The sequence below is a fragment of the Fistularia commersonii genome, chromosome 27 (genome assembly GCF_037954325.1).
Source record: "Fistularia commersonii isolate RoL2024-O1a breed Wild chromosome 27, RoL_Fcom_v1.0, whole genome shotgun sequence".
Lineage (NCBI taxonomy): Eukaryota > Metazoa > Chordata > Actinopteri > Syngnathiformes > Fistulariidae > Fistularia > Fistularia commersonii.
The window spans coordinates 6,295,830-6,320,188 of NC_141310.1; the positions used below are offsets into that span (position 1 = coordinate 6,295,830).

Here is a 24,359-nt window from a genome sequence, read left to right on the forward strand (position 1 = left end):
CCATGATTTAAATGATACTATGATACAAATGAATTATTCATTGTAATAAGAAGATTATTACAATTATTCATATAATAATAAATAAAAAAGATAACCATAATAATAACATATCCAGATAATATGCGTAAACAAGGTATATACTAACCCAGTACATCTATAGAGTTTTTTTAACTCATTTACACTTTTCAAAACTCCCTTATGCACATGCTGTGACAATTATAGCAGATATGTTTATATTAATATAAATAATAACAATGTATTTTATTTGAAGGTGCCTTTCTTGACAAAGACATGCACATATGAAGAGTATCCATATGAACTGGCACTCCAAAACATGTCTTAAAAACATTTTGCTGTGAGTAGAAAAAGCATGTTCCAAGTATTTAAGAGATTGTGTTGTATTCTTTGTTCATGCCTGTACAAGACTGAAATCCAATGGAAGAGTATGATCTATCTTTTAGAAAATATTTATAAATTCCTTGTGTGTAAAAGGAAATGGTTGGGAGTCCTAAGATAATCAAAAGGACAGCTTGATTGCAGAGTGTTGTGAAATGTAAATACCCTCTATGTTTATCCACAGCAGGTAGTTAATTTTCAGCACATTGTCCATATTTCAATCTTGTATTTTGGAGCGGAACATTTTAGTATTTAAATGAGAGCCATGGAAGGATTTCATTTTTGACCTTTCTACAGATTTAACATCAACTGTGAACAGCAACAATGGTGACCTTTGTGATATTATCTCTGTAATATGGACAAGAACCTTGGAACTTGACTGCAAAGTTAAGATGCCTCTTGACACAACTGGTAGTTTGTCAACTAGGCCCACCTGATGAGACATGGTTCTTTTTGGCCCTTTTATTGTGTGTGCGGTCTGTATGTGTGTTTCGGGGCAGATCTCGTGCAATCTTCACATCAAATGTAAACTATCTCTCATCTTGGAGATGGAGGGGGTCACACACACACACACACACAAACACCATGTTGACCATATGGCTGGTTATTATGTACTGGCAGAGAATCTTAATGAGACTCTACAACTTGAGAGAGATATTCTTTTAGGCTCATGCGGCACATTCATGCTGTCATACATGCATGACATCCTCATAGGTTCACATGCAACAGTATTTCTGCAAATTAATTCTAATTGAGACACATATCAAGGGGAAATAATCCTGCATTAATGGCGCATGAACAGACTCTTGTCCATCAAGCCCATAGATTTCCCTTAGATTCATGAACATAAAAAAAAAAAAAAAATCCCTCAAGCACAAGCACAAACAAAGCAGACCTGTAGTGACACCCAGTGGTGATGTTCACACACTTTATGTTGAGACTGACTGGCCAAAGCGGGGGTTTTCTCAGTGCTTTTTCACAAAATAACAAAATAATACAAAGTATACAAAATAAGATGTGATCAACATTAGTTGGTCACATATTTGAAACCATAAAGGTGTAAAACAGTGGTGAGAGCAGCAATGCTGTATGGTTTATAGACAGTAGTATGGAGGTAAATACAGGAAGTACAGCTGGAGGTAGCAGATATAAAGATTTTGAGGTTGTCTTTCGGGGTGACAAGGATAGACATGATCAGGAATAAGTCCATTAGAGAGACTGGACATGTTAGATGTTTAGGAGATAAGGTCAGAAATGCCAGACTGAGAAGGTTTGAACATGTATATATATATATCAATATCAATATATTGATATCAATATATTGATATTGATGCCCCACAGTAAGTATAGTCGTGTTAGGTTTTATAACTGTAGAGCTCAAAATGAACATTTCTTGACTTCAGAATGCTATACCTTCACTGTTTTTGGTGAAGTGTCTTACAAATCATTAAAATAGAGACAACAATGTGCCTGTGGAGATTAACAGAGATGGACAGAAACGAAAATAAGGTTCATTTTCATCTGCTGAGACTTTCAGTAACACTTACTAAAACAGATTTATATAATAATACTACTTACATACAATAGATTGTGTGTCTTCTGTTGAGGTAACACACACCATACATACATTTACTATTTATATCAAATTAAAGTTCCGATTGCAAAGTCCAACAGTTATCTGAGTTAATAGATTGAAAAGGCTTAAGAGTGAGAGAAGTGAAAATACCAAGAAAAGTATGGGAAGCAGAGGAAATACCATTGTCTAGATCAGGGTGTGTCTCTGATTGAATGATCTTTATTGCATGTGCGTTTTTATTGCTCTACCCATAAAACAAAAGGATACATTACTTGAATGCTGAGATTTTTTGGCAAACAATACACGTAGTTGCTTAGTGCTCTTTACTTAATATCAGGGCATCTTTGCTTACATGGTTACCCATCAACATTTGAGATATCAACAAACGCTGTTCGTGATACACATGCAGAGATATCCCTGCGCACCGGGACAAGGGTGGACATGTCATAAACTGGTGATAACACCAACAAACACGTGAACAAAGGACAAACCAACAGATACAGTAGATCAGCAGTGCCACAGTCACATTTAGATTCCAGCAGGCTTGAAACAGGAACTCACTATTTTTAATTATTACAGCAACATAACCTTCTAATTTCAATTAATTAATGTGATTTCATTTGAAATGTTCCAGCTGCCTATCGGGACCAAGAGCTGATCATGACAGGTTAATTTGGGGGATTTTGAGACACTGACACCAAACTAAAGGAAGAAATTGCGCTGAGTTTGAGACAACTATTTCATTAACAGCGTCAGCAAGACCAGGTAACATTTCTTTGTTTTGTTCTTTTCAAAATATGTGAAACATTTATATACATTTGAATTTTATCTGTTGAAGTATTTTATTTTGCCATTGTGGTATCTGTGAAAGAGGTGCTCGTATGTATGTTCGCCCACTGTTGTTAAGACTGCTGTCTTGATGAGAGTTTTATATAACGCAACAAATGTACTTTGTCGATGGCCTTCCGTTACTTCCTCATTCAGCTGAGTGAAGCACAACAAACCAAAGCAGCTCCTTAATTGTTACAGACCTGTTACATTTAAAAAAGAATATTTGAGAAAACTTCTTCATTTGGAAATGACATGGACAATATTTTCTTTCTTTGATTGGTAGATTCAGCAAAACTATTTTAAGATAACAGCAAGATGGACATAATAAAAGACAGAGCGAAGAAAAGAGATGAAAGACACAGGTAAGAATTAATGCACTGTATATGCAGTGTCTTAAAAGTCACAATGTATGATTTGTCCTTTTATAGAAGTTTGTGCCTGGTGTACAAATGCATTAGACAATACAAACACGAGACATGCCACATTTGTATGATGGTAGCTCAATGAGAATAGCAATGGCCTTCATTAACTTGCCTGATCAATCAATAAAAGCGGACCAAAACTTGCTGACATTTTCTTTCCAAATTGCAAAAGTCCCTATTTTCCTCTCGGGTTTACTTTTAGTGACTCTTGCTGTTTCTGAACTATTTTCAGCAAAATCTATAGAGGAAATCCTTTTTTTCTGTTTGCAGTTGATGTGTCATGTCTGGCTCCCGAGATATACTGAGGAAAATCTGTTTTCTTTGATTTATTTTCATTAACAAATATAGTTTTGCCTTCAACGTGCATTTAATTCCCCTTTTGTGGCCATCGCAGATTATTTTCTTATGCGTCACACGGGTTGACTTTATTGTTGAATCAAGTTCAAATAACTCAGCCATGATTTCCCAAAACCACGCAATCAGTTTCCTAATCTTTTCCTTATGATACCCATAATGTGTTTAGCAAGAGGGATGCTGTTACTGAATTCCATTTTTATTTCAAGGAAAGAGTTACATTTTTACAAAAGTGCTGTTTTGGGAGAGCTTCTCCATTTTGAATGTTAATTAAATACTAGAAATGTTCTCATGATTTTCTTGCGTATCCAACGACGGTCAAAATAACCTTTTTCTAAATATAGCTTCTCCAAATGAATATTCTTTACCCTAATTTATTATCTCCTATTATGTGTGATGAAAGCTTTATTGAAAAACAACAGAGATTCGTGATCCATAACCCTATTTTTTCCACACAGCCTCAGGGCTCAAATTACAAAGCAGTTATTGTAACTGTTATAAAGTTTATAAAATGACCCAGAGTGTTTCTTCATAGATAAGAGAAAATGAATTTGATTATATATACTTCTTGACAGATAAACATATTGCTGTCACACCAAAACACACCGTATTCTATTCACAATGCATACCAAAAGATACACAATATGCATCTATATTTTGCATATTATTCAGCCCTCATTCACTGTGAGGCAGTGCGAATGATGTAAGCGTGTTTGCCAGAAGGTCAACAATTCAAAAATAACAATCAGCAATCCACAATCTTCTGAGTGACTCAGGAGCGAGGCGTAGAATGATAAACATCTTAGCATAAACAAATGTCAACACTAGAATTGTATCGGAGTCACAGTTCGAATTAACATGAGGAGCCCATCATTGAAATACAGAATTATTTTCATTCAGTTGTCCTGTTTAAAAAAAAAAAGGGACAATATAACAACTCCCTGAAGCAAGCTCGGAATGTTATTGTAGCCTGTGAGAAAATGAATACAGAGCTCATTATGATGAGCATTTAGCAGAATGAAAAGCTTAATAGCAAGAATGGCTACCAAAAGCCCAAGTGTATCACGTCTTCTAAATTCAATAGGCTGACATGACTAATTATGTAGAGATTTATAAGCTTGATTAAAGAGTGAGTCACATCCGCCCCTGAGGACTTACAACAGTCCCACCTGGATTTGCAAGTATTTTTGATGATTGCAATGGTGAGGCACAAAGTCTTATCAATTCCCAAACCTTATGTACTTGACATTAATCATAAAGTGGTAAAGGATGATAGATAATTGCTTAAATAGCAGTAGCTGGACTTCAAAACTAAACAAGCTTCTCAGTCAGCTTAGATAAGACTGTCTAATGTTACCATTTATTCATGATCCAAACATTGATCCAAATGTACATTGTTTCACAGCCACACAAAATGTTTAGAATAACATGTGGAAGAAATCTATCAATGAACTGAAAGAAAGTAAGTTCAGTGATAGGAATAAAGGCCTGAACTGTGATATACTGTATAATATGAGAGGAAACAAAATCTTCTTTTGAGTTTCTGTGGGTCATCACAGACATCCTACCAATTCATCCAATAATGAGTCATGGTTTTGTAGCAGCTCTAGAAGTTGTGTGGTATAGTTGGAATAGTAATAAAGATATTGGAGATAAACATAGATGCATGACACTGCCCTCTTGGCACACCTTTGCAAATATGCAGTGCAGTAAAACATTTCTTGATCATGATAGTACATTTGCCTCTCTGGCATCTACTTCAGTGTTATAAAGTGATATTTTCATGACATTATTCTGTCTTGTTATTTTAAGAGACATTTTAAATTTGCTCACATAATTCGGTAACCACAATATTTCTGTCAGAAAATAATTCAAGGGTTCTCACATTCTGCCATCCTGCCCTTATGTATCAATTACATGTTTTTCTGCTATTATCATGGATTATTATAATTAGCCAGAACCACTGTGACTGTAGCTGTGTGTGTGTGTGTATATTTTCTGTGATCCAGAGATAGATGGGATCCATTCCAGCTCAACCCCATTGGTGCAGAGAAGGAACAAGAGAGAAAATGCTTCCAACTGGCCCAGTACTTGGTCGCTGTTATTGTGGGGATTGCAGTCCTTGCCACTGCTGTTATCTCTAAGGTAGGTGCTCATACATTGAGGGGTCATTAAAAATCCAAAACTTCATGGCACTAAAAATGCATTCTTTAAACAGGAATGTAAGGTATCGAGCCTGGTTTTATTTATTCGGTTTTTATTATTTTTGCTTGCTTGAGGAAAACTGCCAAAATTCCCTTTAATACTTCTCAATAAAAGTCAGAATACGGCCTTATTAATCTCTTTAAACCATATATTGATTCATTTGTCACTTCCAGGATCATTTTCTGTGATGTTTTTTCCACTGCAAAAATAATATTGTCCTAATTTGTATAGGACTATATGTAAAGTATTATTTGAATAATTTATCCAGGCCAACCACTGACATTTTGAAAGATAAGTTTTGTTTTGATTATCTCACTTGTCAGACAGTTGTATTTGGACTGTGACATATTCTCTTTTGGGTTTCATTAAGGTACTGAATTACACTTGATAAGTTTGTTGTCGAGTTCACAACTTTTGCTGAAATATCTTTGAGAAAGGTTCGCCAATAAATTACAATGGTGTGAGCTACTTACACAGCATTCCAACAGAACTTCAGTTGAAGGGTTTTCATTCTTCGAAAACACTCCCAGCGTTGGAGAGGAAAACAGCACTGCAGCATTCTTCCAAACAAAGGATAGATTCTGCGACAACCTGCTAAAAAAAAAAAAAAAAAAACATATGAAAAAAGAAATAATTTAACACAAAATGCCCCTACATAGTTGATTTCTCCCTCACATGTTATAGTACAAATGTCCATTATAGCACTTCCCCTAGAAGACGTTTCCTTAATTTTGTTGGGATCTGGGATCAGCAAATTGGGCTGAAGCTGGCCAGCTCCCTTCATTATATGGAGGTGACTAAGCTACCAGATGTGTCCTGTCAGTCAAGGAAGACAGTATATTAATTTTTGTCAACGAAGTGAGAACGTCTGAATGTGCTTCTGTTAGGGTGGTTGAACTATTGCTGAATTTTTAAAGGAAAATGAGCTGGCAGCAAACATTTGTGTAACCTGTAAAATAAGACAGGTAGGGTTTTTGGTTGTCTCCCAGCTTTTGTTTTTGTTTTTACTGTTGACTGCAGGTTGGATGAATTTGTCAAACCCTTCGATGTAGCAGAGAAGGCAAGATTAGATAGCAATCCATCCAACTTATTTATATGTCTGTGGCCAGTATTGTGGTCTGTCAAATTTGCATTTGAGGTTTACTTGCAGGTATTGCTGTGGGTTTTTATTCTGATCCGGTGGGAAACAAAGATTGTGACAAAAAAAACCTCACAAGATACTATTCAAGCAGGAAGCAGAGGGGGGGAGGGGGGGCTTGCTCTGTTTATTAATACCACCCAGTTCACTTTAGTGGGTTTATTGATTTTTCCTGAGACTTAAGAGTCTCCCAAAGGTCATATTAAGAAACAGAGAGGTAAAGATGATTGCCTAGTAGTTTGCCCAGGGTGCTTCCTCTCATCACAAATAACAAAATGTGAGCACACCCTTTGGAAAAAAGACACTAATGATTGGAAATTACATCATGTTTTTCTTCCTCTCCACTTGTGTTTGACTGTTACAGCTTAATAAAAGAGCCTGAAGCTCAATATCATGCCTTCGTCTGTTTCATGACCTTGTATATTGTCAGAAAAATATCATATTTCCCTTCTTTGGGCTTTTCCTGCCCTCTCTTACTGCATTATGAATCTGTCGATGAAATAACACATTTTGTTTTTGGTATTGCTTGTCTTATAACTGAGTTACAGAAAGTAATTCCATCCAATAAGTTTCATTTAATGAATTTACTGTATTAATAATTTCCCTTAACAGAAACTCACCAACATAGAGACAGTTACACAGTTATACACTTATACAACAGTATATCGTTTGTAGTCTTTAAAAGAAGATGAAAGCAAATGGTCTTCCTTTCTGGGTGAATATAATCAAAATTATATCAGACCCACTAGTTTAGGCCTTACTAATAACTGAAGGAATAGAAAGAACTAAATCAATAAAATAAGTATATGGCAGCATTAAGCTTTGCTTTGCTTTGCTGTCCAGGGTTCCCTGGTAGTGCTGTCAACATTGACAAGTCCATCGTCCCTGCGCAGCCCAAAGGAAAAACAGTTTTACATGCTGATGTTGGTGTTCTGCCTTGTCTGCCCCAACTTCCTGGTCTTCATAAAATCCTTGTGGAGATGTGCCTTTAAGAGCTTTGTACAACCCAACATGAAGACCATGGCATTGGTAGGTTTTATTACACCTAACTGTATATTGTGTGCTCCCTGTTTTGCCATAAAAATAGATGTGATTCTGTTTATTCATAATGTTTACGCTCACCTTAGGAAAGTTGCTCTGTAATATTATATTGAAATCAAGAAATCAAGGTATCAAGGTTTATACTGATTGATGAGTTCCTATCACTGTGTGAAAACAAAGGTCTTAGAAATGATTGAATGGTTGTTATTTCTTGTAAAATACAATTTGTGAAAATTGTAAAATTGCAAAATACAATTTGTGAAAGTGCTATTTAGACAATATAAATGTATATATATATATATATATATATATATACACACACACACACACACACACACACACACACACACACACACACACACACACACACACACACATTTAAGTGTGTTACAATCTGACCCACATGTATCATTCTGCTCTTGGAAATAGTTTGAATCCTGCATTTATGTGTTTCTTTTCAGATTTGTACCATTGAGTGCCTGGTGTCTCTCGGCTCCTCTGTCCTTGTGCTGGTCGTTATGCCTCAATTTGACATCTTGACAAATCTCTTCATCAGTGGAGGCGTCTGTTTCACGTCTGCACTTCTCCAGTTTCTATACAAACTTCAGGGAGAAAAATGGAAAATTGTGTATCCAATATGCTCTCTCATTCTCGCTCTTGCAGGTAGCTTTCTTGCCATTCCATATAAAGCTGCTCTCCTGCTAACACTCTAGCTATTATCAAATTACTCTTACATGTTATGACACATAAAGTATGTCAAAAAAAAACAAATTTGAGCAAAGCTGAGTGTCACATCCTTAAATGTTAAATGTCATTCGGGCATTTAGAATTTCAAACAGACCTCTCTCCTCCAAGAGCTGTTCAAAGGAGGCAATTTAAACTGCATTTCCAAAATTCTAATTTACATTGATGATACTGTAAAGCAGCTTCTGTGAATGTTCATGGAAAGAACTGTGTGCAGTAAGGCTGTGGCAAAAGATTTGACTTGTATTAGCACATACAAGTTTTAATAGATGTAATGAAAATACACCTTTTCTGAAGGCTGTAAGTTTACATTTCTTATCATGGATTCGCTCACAGGTTACTGCTTCGTGGGACTTGACTACTATGCTCGCATAACACTACGGGTGGACAAAGCAAACGCTGACAACTATATCTATGTTATAATTGGAATTGTCTCTTCACTTCTTGTTTCCTTGTGTTGGTGGGAAAATCCAATGCAAGCTACAAATCGCATGCAGGTATAGTGTATTTGCTATTCATATATTTTTTTATTTTTGGTGCCCAACACAAAAATTTTACATGGATTATACCATGACTGTTCCTTTTTTTTTGAAAACATATAAAATATTAAAAGGTGCAGTTCTTTCACTGAACTTTTGACCTCTCCATATATTGTGCATTTCTCCATCTTCTAAATGGATCGCCAGGAAGGTTTCAAACCAAATAATATAAATTTCAATGAATTTATTTGTCTGCGATATTTCCCTTCCAGTACTCACAAATCTGGCTACATCCGTTTGTGAGACGGGAGGATGTAAAGCTTGATCAGTTTTAAGGTTTTCACATTTCTTTTTATCTCCCCTCAGGAAACTTTGTCAGAATTGGATGGTTTCCGAGACTTTGTGTTCGTCATCAGCAGTATTCTGAGGATAATAGTGATAGGTGATGATCCACCATTACTGTCTTGATCAACAAAAAAGCAAGGATGCTGACAAAATTGCAGTCTCTCAGAAGCAGCTTTGGTTTAAGTCTCATCCAGTGCTTTGTTCGTACTTTGCATATCTACAATGAAGATGAAAACTTTACTGCTATGTCAAATACATTTTGATTTCAGAAGATATTGTCTCTCTTTTCAGTTCTTTCCTTGCCATTGCAAAGGCATAATTTCCTCCTTCCTGAAACCTTATATTCTCATAGCATTAAATCATTTACAGACTGAATGAACAGGATTCTGTGCACTTAATTCTGTAACTGCTTTTTCATTTATTAATACATGTTTTTATCTTGCAGGATGTGTGTATCTGATCTACTGTGCCTTAATTGAAAAGTCTATAATCTGGAAAGATTTTTATTTACCAAAAGCTGACTCTGAGCTTTTGCAAATGGGACTGGTGCTGCTTTTCTTGCAGGTAGATGGAATAAAAAAGGAAAACTTTGATCAGTAATCCCTTATGTTTGTAATCTGGCATGAATTACCTAACCTAAATTTCAAGTCAAAATAACAAAAAAATGTAACATGCACTCAATTTCTGATGGTGACTTGCACACTGTCTTCTGCCGCAGGCCTTCTGCTCTGCAGCCTGCCACTGGTTTGGGGTTGTTGCCTGTAAAATACATGCAGTCAGAATGAGTTTTGCATTGCCAGTATGTTGCACTGGACCCACAGTGCTACTGTTGGGAATCCTGCTTTTCATAACCGAGGCAGAAAAACTGAGTGGAGCAGAGAACATGGACATCACAGGTAAGTTTTTTTTTTTTTTGTTTGTTTTTGTTTTGAAAGCTTAGAAAATAAATTTATCTTTCTAAGTTGTCATGAATGTTTACGTAAATATTTGTTACACAACAGAATTCTGTGACAGCTTGCCCAGATTGAGCCATAAGAACACAACCCCTGTGGTCATACTGGAAATTGCTAGAAGCATGTGTATGACCTCACTGAACTGGTACACACAAATAACTTCTTTTTCATCTTTTTCTAAAAAAAATACATACTTTGCATTCTTCTTCCAGATATATGTATAGAGATGTATTCAATTTTTGCTTCAAACCCTGAATGTTACTTCTCTGATTGGCAGCTATTACTTCCAGTGGCCTTTTGTCATGCTGGCACTTGAGGGAGTCTGCATGTGGTTGAGTTTCATCACATGTACTTACTATGTATGGCAGATTGAGGTACATATCACCTAAGCTCTACCCATCTCCAATTTATTAGAACATATTTATTTAACATAATCCTTGACTCAAAATCAATCAAGAACAAATACAATTCTTGTTTTTATTTCCCCAAATTTGAGCTTCAATTCTTCATTCAGACAAAAGTTACAGCTGACGCAAAAGATTAACCAAAATGAAAATTAGATTAATTTCAGAACATTTTAGCTCAACCGCCAATATCCTAGCCCATTTCTATATCTCAAGGCATCTTTGTTCCACTGTCTCTCAGGTCCAGCGAATAGAGAGAACCTCTCAGCTCTTTGTTCGTCGACTCTATGAATCTTGTTTTGTTGACTTGTCTCTGCTACTTAACACCAAAATGAAAGTGTTACAAAGCAAAGAAAGGTGAGCCTTTCTCTTATATTCCCTTACACTGTATCTCACTTCTGACTTCACTATATATTATAAAAGAAAGGTAAACTGATATCCCTGTCTTAATGTTCTGCACTTGTTTCCTTTTTTCTATATGATTCATATTTTCGTTGAATTGTTATCCAGACAAAAAGAAACCCTTTTGATAGCTTGATTTGGGCCTTCAGAAATCAATGCGGTAATCAAGAAAGAATATAAAAATAATAATTCTTTGGCACACAAAGATTTACAATTTTTAAAAGGGACTTTGAAATAAAGCTAATTTGTAAAGTGAATGAAAGTAATTCAAGGAGCTATAGCTGTAGAAATGTGACTTCCAGTTGCCAAAGTGGCTGGTGTGGTTATCGTACGATATTGGTGGCCATTAAAGTCCTCTAATCCTGCTGATATTACTTGTCTCACTTGTTTTTTTGCCAAATACTTTTTGTATTTCTCTCCATTCCCCATTGCAGCCAGGATCAAATACAAAGCTGTATCATCTATCTTTGTGCTACCATGTGGCATGAGACCTACGATGAAATGTTAAAGATTCTGACTTCGATGTTCAGGTCTGCAACATTGTCAAAACTGAACAGTAGTAATACTCATTTAACAATAAATTGCAAATTGTCAAAAGAACAAATGTTGTAGATTGCAATTGCCCATACCTGTTCTCGATTTCAGACTTGACCGCTATCGTGGTGATCCAAAGGAGGAACATAAGGACTGTTTTGACTTTGAATGTCACATATATGTAGATGATGCCTTCATGACAGAAAAAGACACAGGGAAAAGACTGGTGAATTCATATGTTAATGACCTGACCAATGTTGTCATAGAGGTTTACAGGTAAGACTGTCTATCAATTGTACATGTGTGTGTGTGTGTGTGTGTGTGTGTGTGTGTGTGTGTGTGTGTGTGTGTGTGTGTGTGTGTGTGTGTGTGTGTGTGTGTGTGTGTGCGTGTGTGTGTGTGTGCGTGTGTGTGTGTGTGTGTGTGTGTGAGTTTACTGTAAATGTCTTTCTCACAAACTACCTATGCAATTTACTTTCAGAGTCTTTACCAACAAAGAGCCAGATGATGTGTCAATAATTGAGACTCCATATGGTGGCCGGCTGATGTTCGTTCTACCAGAGGGCAATATGCTCTACATTCACTTAAAAGACAAAGCTCTCATTAGGAACAAGAAAAGATGGTCCCAGGTATGGAGTGGCAACAGTGTACTGATATGTTCAATAATATATGTATGAATGAAACACATAAAAGTACAGTTACGCTCAGCTTAATGTTATTATTCAATGTTATTATTGTAATATTTAGATTGGAAATTGTATTTCAATACAGAATTCTTAAATGGAAGTACTCCCACTATAATGAGACCATAACTTATTTCCAGCTGTTAATAAATGAGTTTATCTTCTTTCATATATTCCTAGTGTGTCAAGATGTAATGTGTTTCTATTTTTTTGGTGCTTCAAGCAGTGCTGGATCAAAAATGAGATACAATCAATTTGCTCAATATCTGTTTTAAGATACACATCAAGCACAGCTAGTCAAATTAAGTAGCTTTTTGGTATGTACTGTTAGAATAGTGATGCTCTACTCGAAAGGCATGACAAAATGGCTATCAGTCAAACAATAATTATTTATCTTGTGATTGTGACAATGATAAGAGTATGTCATGACAGAGACTGTCAAATGAGAAACTGAATTCATCTGCAGCTGTTCTAGAGTGTGACAGTACATGTAATTGCATTATGATTCAATTTCAAGCATCCTTTTTTTAGCTTTGAAAACAGTTGCTGTGGTACAAGTGACAATAATTATCTTGTGTCATATCTACGGAACTACAGTATCATCAGTGTACATGCAAAGCTATTCGTCATACCTGTGACACATCTCACTCTGCTTTACAATAGGCGTAATTTAACAGTCTATATTTCAAAGACTCAGGAGGAAGACTGCCTTTAAAAGCTGCCCATGTTTTAACATGCTTTGCTTTATGATTTCTTTTCCAGATTATGTATTTATATTATCTTCTTGGATGGAAGGGTTATATTGTCAAGAATCCCCAACAAATCACTGTAAGACTTCCCGAAAAAAATCCCTTGTGTGCTATTGAGATATATACGTTTGCAAAGTACTAACATGTGTCTTTGTGTTTGCTCTCTGGTTGGTGTTTTTTCCAGCGCCAGAATAATCCATTGCGATCAAGTTTGATCTCTATGGATGGTGAAATATTTCTGCTGCCCCAGCATGACAATGACCACAAGAGAAAATTGATCTCCGATGAAAACACATATATCCTGGCTCTGGATGGAGACACTGACTTCCAACCCAAGGCTGTGATTCTGCTAATAGACAGGTCGGTTGAACAAAAGTTTGTTTGTCTGTTTGGATCATTCTGCAATGTGATGCATAATACAATGAACCCATGTGTTTTGAATGACAGGTTGAGGATGTATGAAAATGTAGGTGCAGCCTGTGGGCGAATCCATCCAACTGGTATGGGTAGGTAACCTTTAGTTAATTATTCTGTAATTTTTGTTTGATCTGACACAAAACAATGCACTTGGGTTGAGGTACAACTGTACACAAATTGTCAATTTCACTTACATGAACAAATACATTATTTCAAATATGTACACAAAGCTATTCACATTTCGCTTTCAAGGAAGTATGGCATTCATGACATATATTCATATATATTGATATAATATTCTGTTAATTAAGAGGTCAAATAATATTCAGGTTCCATTTCGAGTACTTGTTACTGTGTCATATTTCCATTCTCCAACTTAGTCCAAATAAGTCAATAGGTTTTGAGATACTTTTGAGGTGCAATTTGAAAAAACACTGTCTTTTTGCATCTAATGAGAACCACGTCCCTATGTTAAACACTTTGATGTACTAGAATCCAGTTTTCATTAACCCATGCTTGTTGTCAATCCCAGGTCCCATGGTATGGTACCAGAAGTTTGAGTATGCTGTTGGTCACTGGCTGCAGAAGACAGCAGAGCATGTGTTTGGTTCTGTCCTATGTAGTCCTGGATGTTTCAGTCTGTTTCGAGGGTCGGCCTTAATGGATGACAACGTATTAAAGAGATACACAACCACTGCAACAAGGGCTGCGGAATATGTGCAATATGATCAAGGTTGCCATATACCTGAACAAATAGTAGTATCAAGTATTCATAGTTTCTCTTTTTTAGTGATGGATAACATGAATTGTCTTGTGTCTAGGGGAGGATCGTTGGCTGTGCACTTTGCTACTACAGCAGGGGTGGCGTGTCGAGTACAATGCTGCCTCAGATGCTTACACCAACTCACCACAGGAGTTCAAAGAGTTTTATAACCAGAGAAGACGGTGGGGACCCTCTACATTGGCCAACACACTGGACCTTCTGCATAGGTTAGTCTTGAAATTGTCAAATTATATAGTCAATCTATTCCAGAAACAAGTGTTTCTGGTAACACATAAATATGTAGCAAATGTTGTGTATGTTCTGTTCTGCCTAATACAATGTATTTTTCATTAAAAAAATGAAAACACAAGAAAACCGAATATAGTGTACAAAAATAAAAGCACGGTAAATCGATTAAATAATGGTTGCAGTGAATTGCAGCAGTGGCCTGTGGCTGATAATAAATACCACATAAAAGCATAGTCAAATAAATTCATTGACAAACACTGTAAATGAAAAAGTACAAATAAAAGTATTTGTATTCCAAGTGTTTACCGTAACTGCATTAATTTTTCCATGACCTGAACATCTTAACAGGGGTTTTTCACCTGTAAACAGAAATAAACAAATGTGACCTTAACCACTTCTCTTATTTTTAAGTACAATAGCAAGTTTGTAGCCCTCGCATGCTTACATAGCCTTAATGTTCCATTGAACAGCTCACATCAAATTGCTGGGCTTCCGTCCAGTGTTTACCGCTTATCCTACTCAGGGTCGCAGGAGATGCTGGAGCCTATTTCAGCAGCCGTCAAACGAGAGGCAGGGTGCATACTGGACTGTCTGCCATTCAGTCGCAGGGCCACATATACAAACAACTCTTATATTCGCACATGTGGACTATTTACCCCAGTTTTTTCAAATAATGTTATAGACTGTGGGGGGAAACCGGAGAACTCGAAAGAAACCCAAACAGCGCAGGAAAATTCATGAAAAGCGCTCACCACTGCGCAACCGTGCCGCCCTGATTAGTATACTTTCAATATTTAAACCAAACTTTTCAAAATCCTGTCAAAATATGGTTATTTTGGGGGGTTGACTTGTAGTATTCCACAAGACATGTGAGTATTTATTAACCATTTTATGCAATGGGCGTCGAAGCGCCGCTGTTTCAAGCCTCAGTGTTCGCATGAGAAAACAGGAAGTCCCCCACGCAAAACAGGAAGTAAGTTCCCCACGCAAAACAGGAAGTAAGTTCCCCACGCATTCGCTGAAATAACATAGCGTGGCTCACCAGCACCACCAAGTGGTTGTGGTCAACTTGTCAGAACTTTGGTAGCCACTCAACCTTGAGCAGAACATATAAAATGTATTGACTTGTTCTAAATTCTTCCCTAAAAATGCTCATATGATGTATCCAGAATAGAAATAGAAATAATTTAATATGTTTAAATATTATTGAGAAGTAAAGGGCAGTCAAACAATCATTCATTTCACTGACTGCAAAAATGGTCCTGCCGAGTGAATTTGCATGTTATAGATTTATTGGTAAACTGAGCATATATTTCTCACTTGAAATCACTGAGTTTGTCAAAAATATGATTTCCTTTAAATTTCAGTGGATCTGAAACAGTGAAGAAGAACACCTCCATTTCCAGCCTGTACATCCTCTATCAGATGTTCACCGTTGGTTCTTCTATTCTCGGACCGGCATCTGTGACCCTTATGGTAGCAGGTATTCTGAAATCCTTCAAGGCAATTTGACAGTATGAACAATACTCGAAAATTTTGTTGTATAATAAATTGCTGTGTAACACCTAAATTCAATATAACACAATTGGTAATTTTGTAAAGCGTCACCCCTAAGAGTGCATTTAAATGCCTATGGGGTGAGGCACAATGAAATAATGATAAGAAACATATTTTGGCACTGTTAAATTCATGTTCATTATATAAATGTGTGTATGTTTGTCTCTTTTTCGTTTTCTTTTGTTTTGTCTTTTTCGGGTCAGGTGCTTTCCAGTTTGTCTTCAATTTAGCTGGCACCCTTTCCATCATCATTGCAAGCATCCCCCCAGTGTTCTACGTCATCATCTGCTTTGTGTCCAAGCCGAATACTCAGATAACAATTGCTGGCATTATGAGTGTCTTGTATGCTTTTCTGATGATTGCATCCTTCTTTTCTATCATTGGTTGGTAAAATCTCTTTTTGTATTCATGTTACCATATCAGCTCATATTATTTAAAAAAACATGTACATGCCTTACCTGTCTCCTTCAGGTGAAATGATAATGGAAGGTACCTTCTTGACTCCAACTGGATTGTTTTTGGTTTCAATGGCGATCATGTACATGGTGACAGCGCTCTTACACCCTGAGGAGTTTGGTAAGGCAATATATGATTATTATTTGTAAAAGTACATTTTGTTTTATGTTATGTGACATAATTTTAAGTTAGGCTATGTTCTATTAATTTTCTTGTTTATTTTCTTCTCCAGGAATGATAATTTATGGTCTGATGTATTTCATCTGTATCCCAAGTGGATACCTTCTATTGACAATCTACTCACTGGTAAACATGCACATTGTGACCTGGGGCACAAGAGAATCCAATAAGTAAGTGCCGTCAAAATTAGAATCTCTATGTTTTTTAAATATTGTGATTTCTTTTATTTATAATGACAAAGAAACAGCAAATTTGTATAATTGAAATATTAAACTTGGAGTAGTTTAAATAAATCTGTTTACTGGCAGGGTTATTGGATCAGTGAGAACCTTTCAAGTTCACATCATTAGCAATTTTCTCAGTCTTGGATATGCTACTGAATAAGAAGTAGTCTTTCAATATATTAAGATATCTGTCAAAAGGTGTTTTCGCATGTAAAAGGTTAAGATTAACAATAAGAAACAAGATCGTCAAAATTCCACTCGGACACGAGAATGCTATGAGAAGCTGCAACGGGATTTTATTGAGTGCCTGACAGAATCATGTGATGAATCCTTGTGAAGGCATTTTGTTTCAACAAACAGCTTATTCTTCTGGCCCCAAACTACTGACATTTGTTTGTGTGACAGGTCCCCACTCACACACAAATTCACATTGCTTACTTATTGGAATATACCCAGAGTCTGCGTAGAGATACTCTTTGTTTTGCTTGTTTGCAAGCGTTGAAAAATTGACGTGTCAAGCTCAGCGCATAAATTAAAGCATAATTCACTGTTGGCAACTAATTCTATGACATCAACTAAGCCATAGAAAATGCCACAGAGTCATCATTATCCTGCCATGCCTTTGTACAGATACAACGGGCAACACAGCAAACAATATTTCAGCATCTCCATTTTGCACCCTTAATGGTCCTCCACTGAAGCTGTCGTTCTTCAGAAAGAAGTGCTGCTGCTTAATATATTAATATAACCTCTCCTACTTGACTGCCAGTTTTATTGCTATCCAAACCGTCACTGGAAAAAAAACAGGCTATCAAATACAGCGTACAGACTGATTACTTTCATCTCGATTAACTTGTAAGTTGACCTCTCCCCAAAACTTACATGCTTGATGCATCAACCTAATGGCCATTACTTTATTGACAAAATTGGGAGATGTTTAACCATAGCCGAAAACTGTTACACACTGAAACAGGTAGATATCTCTCACCTCAGGGATGGGCGCAAGGCAACAGTTAAATGGGCATACACTCATTTTCACAGTAGGTTTGTCAGATAACCATAATAAACCTCTGAGCCTATCAGAGGCAAACCAAGGAGTATTTCTGGTTAGACCTTACAATGCACAATTTCCTCAATTCACTAGACCTGCAGTGTTTTTCCACTTTACAATCCTAAGATTGTAAAGAGGGGAGAAAAAAGCCCCTGAACAAGCAAGCAACTGATATTATGGTATTGTTAATATGTATTCTGTGTTCAGTTTTTACAATTCATCTATAGGAAACCAAAATGCACATAATTTAAAGACACAATTTCTCACAGAACACAATAATATACACACACAAACTGCACAGCAATAATGATTGTCACTTTTAAACATGTCAGGCGTAAACAATCAAAATACACATAGAATTTGACTTATCTCCACATGAATGCAACCCTCACAAGTATTCAATAATATAAATATCTGCAATAGTTTTTAAAATTGACATTCAATTTTGGCAGACATGAATGAAATATCAAAGTCTGTGAAAGGTGCATGAAAGTCTTGGTATTACATTGTTACGTCACATTTAAGATGATAAACTCAGTCAAATCATCCATTAATTGACTGTTATCAATCCAAAAGATAATAATTTATCCTTTATTAATCCCTGTGGGGAGAACTCATTCTCTGCAATTAAGCCATCATGGATGGGTCAACCAGCACCAGGGGAGCAGTTAGGGGCTCAGTGTCTTGCTCGACAGCCCTTCAATACATTAGGACGTGCCAGGAATCAAACCAGAAATGATCAGTCCTAAGATGATTGCTCAACCTCCTGCGCCACGCCCTGAAATATAGTTATTTCTATTTTACCTCAAAATGCTTTGCTTCACTACTTAAGCTCTCTCTGTGTCTGTATTGTAGTTTGTAGTTGTATGTATATTTTCCTGACAGTCATCCTTCTAATCATTAGGGGAGGCGAGCAAATAAAAAAGAGGCACAATATTCTCTGTGATCAAAATTGCAAACTTTGCTGCTGGGACGTGAAGTTACAGGTATGGTTGCAAGATTTTAACAAGTGTGCTGTTGACCATTGGAACATGAAGTGGTGAGTAAGTGACTGAAACGTCTCTTTTTCATCTTTAGATAAGCCAAGAATCGGAAAATTTGATCATGCAGCAAATCACAGGCCCGACTGTACAGCAAGCTCCTCCACCTCCAGTCACTGAACTGGAAAAGCCTAAGCAGGAAGACTCTGAAATTGAGCTAAAAACTAGACCAGACACACCTAGAGAAGAAACTGGTGAGGGAATGAATACATTTGTGCTTCCAGAGGAGAAAGGGGGGGAGGCAAAGCAATCTGACATTACATCCACTGACAGGTATTTATTTGTCCTGCTTTTCTTTCTCTTTATTCCATGAACCTATTTAGTAAACAATATGCCTCAACAAAATGTGATTCAATAATTGAGTGTCACAACTTGTGGACTCTTAGCATTGACTGATTTGAAAAATCAAAAACTCATTCTTGATATGCAAAAACTGCAACAATGTTTGTTTGTCTGTGTTAGTATGTGCAGTGATTTCAAAATTGAGAGAGGTCAGTTGTCACGAAGTTCATCTGATGATGATGATTATGAGGAAGATGATGAAGAGGATGATGACATCCTGACTGATAACCTGGAGGCACCAAAGGAGCTACCAGTCAGTGGTAAGAAATTCTTTAACAGTCTATGAGTAAGTGGCAAATAAGAGTTTGCAAGATGAAAATTTAAATAGAACTTGTCACCAAGTGTTTAAAGCATGCATTGGATTTTTTAGATGTTCTTTTACATATATTTTGGTTCTAAAAGTGGCTGAATGCACCTAAAAATATCATGTGGTTTAACCACAAAAGAATGAGGTACATTAAATATTTCATCCAAACCAAGTACATGTAAGTGTATTCATAAAATTATTACTTCATTTTAAAATACCACATAAAAATGAAAGTTTTATAACCTCTATAACGTATGGTTTTATGGGGCATGGCATAACTGCTCCATATCCAGTCTGTTTTAGTTAAACTATGCATACTTTCCGTTTTCCTTTAAGAGTTTTGCCAACACATTGAATTACTATTTGGATACCACTACCAGCAAAATTAACATTTCAAAGAAGCAAATGTTCAGTTCTGTGCAAATGACATAGGTACATACAATAGGTGACTGAATTGCACTTCTTGTAAGTCGCTTTGGATAAAAGCGTCTGCCAAATGACTGCAATGTAATATAATGTAATGTAATGTAATTGTTTCCACACTAGTTTGGGGAAAATGCTTTTGAAATAAAAAGCAATTACAATACAGAAGCCGATCTGGCTAATTCTCATCTTTGAATTATACACAAGTCTGAAAGGACAACATGTTTGTAAGATGCTTTTGTGACCACAGATTGGGTGAATCCAGTGAAAGAAGAGTTTTTAAAGAAGCTGACTCCTGCTAACTTGAAGCGGAACTTGCAGGAACAAATAAAGTAATTATTTTATGTTTTTCATGCAATTAGTTTGATTCCATTTTGTGATCCTTATCAACTGGCTTTTGTCATAGAATAAAAAAAATTAAAATACAAAATGTTCTTTTGAATTGCAATGTTCCCACTTAACACAAACAAACTATCGTATCCCAGGTTTTGGAATATCTCTACCAATACTGTCATAGTATTGTTTAAATGACCAGATACTGTGTGAGAGGAGCTCCAAAATTAATTTAATATTGGTATTCCTGATGGCATGTGCCCTGCCTGATGATTATGATGAATGTTTGCAATTGTATACAATATTTGTTTGTATATTTAATGAGTTTGTGTCTTTAAAGATGTGGAGGGTTTGTCAAGTTTTGCATTTATTTGAATTCATATAAGTGTGCTGTCAGTCATGTGTTCTTGTCCTTGTCCTGACCACAGATACACTCTCCGCAACAAAAATCAAGAGGACGTTTGTGATGACTTGGTCTCAATGTTGACAGACACTCTCAATCAAGCACTTTATGGACTGGGACCAGAAGATATTTTGACAGAGAGCCAGCTGGAGGAATTACAGCAGGCTCTGACAGAACAGGTAACAGTGATGGCCATTAAACTTCCAATAGAGCATCCCTGTAGTTTGCTTGAAACAAAATCACTTTAAAATTCCCCCAGTTAAATTCTACCATCTATGATGTGAACTGGATTGGCAGGCTGTATATAATCCCAATGAGACAAATAAACTGATGTAATAAGATGTATTTCTTAAACATTGTGTATCTGGCTGCTTTTATTCACCACGATTTACACTAACCAATCATAAAAGCTCATTAAAGGGTAATTATTCAGCTACTTCTGTCTCGTAGGCCCGGCGAACCCTCAAGACAAATCGTGTGGAAAGATTAAAGAACAGAGTAAAGAGAGCCATCGAGAAAACCCTTATAGCTCCGCAGGTGCAGAAACTGGATGAGGTAATATGCTGATTCAGCCAACGGGTTTATAATAGGAAAATGCTACTGTACACAGCGGTTCACAGAGATGAGACAGTACTGCTGACAAGATGGAGTTTTCTTTTCTGTACAGAAAAACAAATAGACCATGAATACACATTACACAGAGAGAAGCAAGCTTAACAGTCCAACCCTTCGAAGCAGAACAATTGCAACAATCCTATTCAAAATAAGTAAATATAAATTGGTTAATTTGTTAATTAATAACACTGAGAATACCTGGAATCAAAGTAAGAATTGAATAAGGCCTGGAAAGTGATATGCTTGCCCCTTGGTCAATTCTAATAACAATGTGCATGTGTGCAGGATGAAAATGACTTCTGGGACAAATTAATCAAGCGGTACCTAAAACCTATTGTGGACACTAAAGCACACCAGGAGGAAGTGAGCAGGGAACTGAAGTCACTGCGCAACAAGGTAAGTTTCCTGCAACTCCAGTTTTTATGTGTATCTGTACATGTTGACAGTTAAATTGGATAGATTTGTTTACCTTGATTGTTCAAAGAGCCAATTGTGTTTGTTAGAAAGAAAAAAGTTTTTGTATGCATTGAGAGGAACACTTGGTTTCTTTATAAGGCACAGCATATTTTTGTTTTATTAGGTTTTAAAGCGATAAGCTTTCTAAATTAATGTGTATGTTTGCTTTTTTCCCGTTGCTTTTAATTTTCTGAAAATGTGCAAGGATATTATAAATTGAAATACATCATATGAGGATTTTCATGTGAAAATAATGTATTTGCTGAATAGACTGTTATCATATCTCTGTCCATGACAGTATGAGTATAGTCTGCAGTCTTTCCTTTGAGATTCATATTCCTAATAAACAACTAATGATATGGTTGCATCAATTTTCAGTATGTTATTTTACAGATGCGACTACATGACAATTATGAATGGGCCACCAAAATTCATTATTGCAATGTTTATAAAACAAAGCTATAACTGACCAAAATATAAAATGATGCAAAAATTGCAAATGACACCTAATCATGAACAGTCTTGCTCTTTCCATGGTTTGTACATGATAGCTATTCCAACCGCCCCCCCCCCCTTATTTAATAATGTAATTATGCTTATAATTATTTGTATTCTGAAAAATACATTTCTCCTTGCTTTACACAGGCAGTCTTCCTCTATTTCATCATCAACGTGATGTGGGTGGTTGCCACCTTCTTCCTGCAGGCCATTGGGGATGACTTAATCAGCATTAAGATTCCTAAAATTAATCCCACTGGAAATAATACTGGAGAGTTCCTAGAGGTTTGGAACACAGTCATGTGGTGTCTGCTGACACATTACTTTTAACTTATCAAGTCTCTCAGCTCTGCTTTAACATCAATGAAGTATAACCCCCATATCTTTCATTCTAATGCTTACAGGTGGAGCCACTCAGTTTAATGTTTCTGTTGTCTTTTGCAATTCTTCTCTTAATCCAGTTCCTGGCTATGCTTTATCACAGGTAAATACCATAACCATTTGGATAATATTCTCATGGCTTTGCTTTTTTTAATCAGTAACGGGATTTGGCTCAGTCCGCATCATAAAAATCCAACACTGTCTATTTCTTTAATTTCAGTCCTGCATTTTACGTATGTATTTCATGTTGTGCCTCTGGGTTTGCAGGATCTACACTCTGATCCATGTGGTGTCTTATCGCAGTACAGAAAAGGACTACAAAGAGATTGCCGTAAGTAAACACTCAGGTGACCCTACATTTACAAATATATACACAAAGTGGCTTTCATAGTAGTATATGTACAAACCTTGTTGTAGATCAGGGCATCTTAAGGAGTTTATGACCTGAGGGGGTGGGGCACGAGATTTTTCATAACAAATAAAGAGCTATGGAAAATTTAAAGTAAGTAAAGTATTTTAAAGTAATTTTTTCTGTCTCATTTTTTTAACCTAGGAGGATGAGGACGATGATCTTGAGGGCCTGACTCTGGAGAACCATACTGCTAATGTCCTTATTTAATAATTTAACTAACCTCTGGACTGTAGAAAACAGCCACTACCATTCATAAAACATGAACAATTCTGCAAATCATTACCACTTATGCAATATATCACTTGCTGAGTTTGCAAATGCAGTGAAATATTTCAGTTTTGAAGGTTTATACGGTACACTTCTGCACTGAGACTCTATCATTTGAATGGTGTTTTGCCAAAGGCAAATGGGTCGTGAAAAATAGTTCAATAAGATTTTCATGTTCTAAATGAAATGTCTAATCATTAAGTTAAAAGTAAGAATTTGCAGTCTATTCTCATCTTATTTAAATGTACTTGCACTTCATGTCCCCCCTTTGTAGTCCTCACATCCAAGTCTAAACTGTAGTCCATGCAGTTTATCAAGACTTCTGCTGGTTTTTCCAAAGATTGGTGGCCACTCACCACTCCATAACTTTCCCATTAGAGAACCATCAGATGGACAGGCAATAGAATCTAATAAATAAAAAAAGCTATTATCTACATATTGTAGGTGTCTTTTTTTTTTAAATAAAATTTTATAACTGAGATATGTCCTTATTTTAAATAGAATACTGACAAATTTGATTAGATCCAAAAAAAAAATTGCCAAAGTAACCAGGATCCCTCCTCTGAGCACGCAGACATTTCCAGAAAGATCATAGTAACAATTCTGAGCACCTATTGCACTACAGTGGCATCAATATAGTAGAAATCATCACTTTCTCTGAGCAGTAATTTCCCCTCATTGACCAGATGACATGCATCAGAGCATTATGTTGAAATAGAAGTCTTACTT

At 36.3% G+C, this 24,359-nt stretch overlaps 1 protein-coding gene and 1 long non-coding RNA gene across 2 annotated transcripts; one reads left to right on the forward strand and one right to left on the reverse strand.

Annotated features, from left to right (window-relative positions):
* The first annotated feature begins 2,439 nt into the window (after positions 1–2,439).
* chs1 (chitin synthase 1) lies at positions 2,440–24,309 on the forward strand. Its single transcript, XM_086175144.1, has 35 exons — positions 2,440–2,737; positions 3,087–3,165; positions 5,589–5,724; positions 7,766–7,951; positions 8,425–8,626; positions 9,044–9,204; positions 9,553–9,628; positions 9,977–10,095; positions 10,250–10,427; positions 10,533–10,629; positions 10,762–10,858; positions 11,130–11,245; positions 11,725–11,820; positions 11,936–12,100; positions 12,306–12,453; positions 13,270–13,335; positions 13,441–13,616; positions 13,704–13,762; positions 14,206–14,406; positions 14,495–14,663; positions 16,053–16,168; positions 16,446–16,625; positions 16,714–16,818; positions 16,931–17,048; positions 19,058–19,139; positions 19,231–19,466; positions 19,656–19,795; positions 20,516–20,597; positions 21,027–21,180; positions 21,452–21,556; positions 21,902–22,012; positions 22,718–22,855; positions 22,975–23,054; positions 23,219–23,282; positions 23,505–24,309. The coding sequence occupies exons 2-35, from the start codon at positions 3,119–3,121 to the stop codon at positions 23,568–23,570; spliced, it is 4,272 nt and encodes a 1,423-aa protein (XP_086031270.1). The 5' UTR covers positions 2,440–2,737; positions 3,087–3,118; the 3' UTR covers positions 23,571–24,309.
* Positions 6,304–15,611, reverse strand: LOC147217892 (uncharacterized). Its single transcript, XR_015108890.1, has 6 exons — positions 15,131–15,611; positions 14,992–15,044; positions 11,920–12,016; positions 10,209–10,290; positions 8,433–8,565; positions 6,304–6,378 (listed from the first exon to the last, which is right to left on the reverse strand). It is a non-coding gene; the product is annotated as an uncharacterized LOC147217892 (long non-coding RNA).
* Positions 24,310–24,359: the final 50 nt, after the last annotated feature.

Bases quoted from the DNA above. Each gene is read 5' to 3' on its own strand.
- chs1 (XM_086175144.1), top strand. From the start codon at position 3,119: ATGGACATAATAAAAGACAGAGCGAAGAAAAGAGATGAAAGACACAG. The intron at 10,428-10,532 runs GTAAGTTTTTTT...GTTACACAACAG, and splicing joins AGAGAACATGGACATCACAG to AATTCTGTGACAGCTTGCCC. The intron at 16,169-16,445 runs GTATTCTGAAAT...TTTTCGGGTCAG, and splicing joins TGTGACCCTTATGGTAGCAG to GTGCTTTCCAGTTTGTCTTC.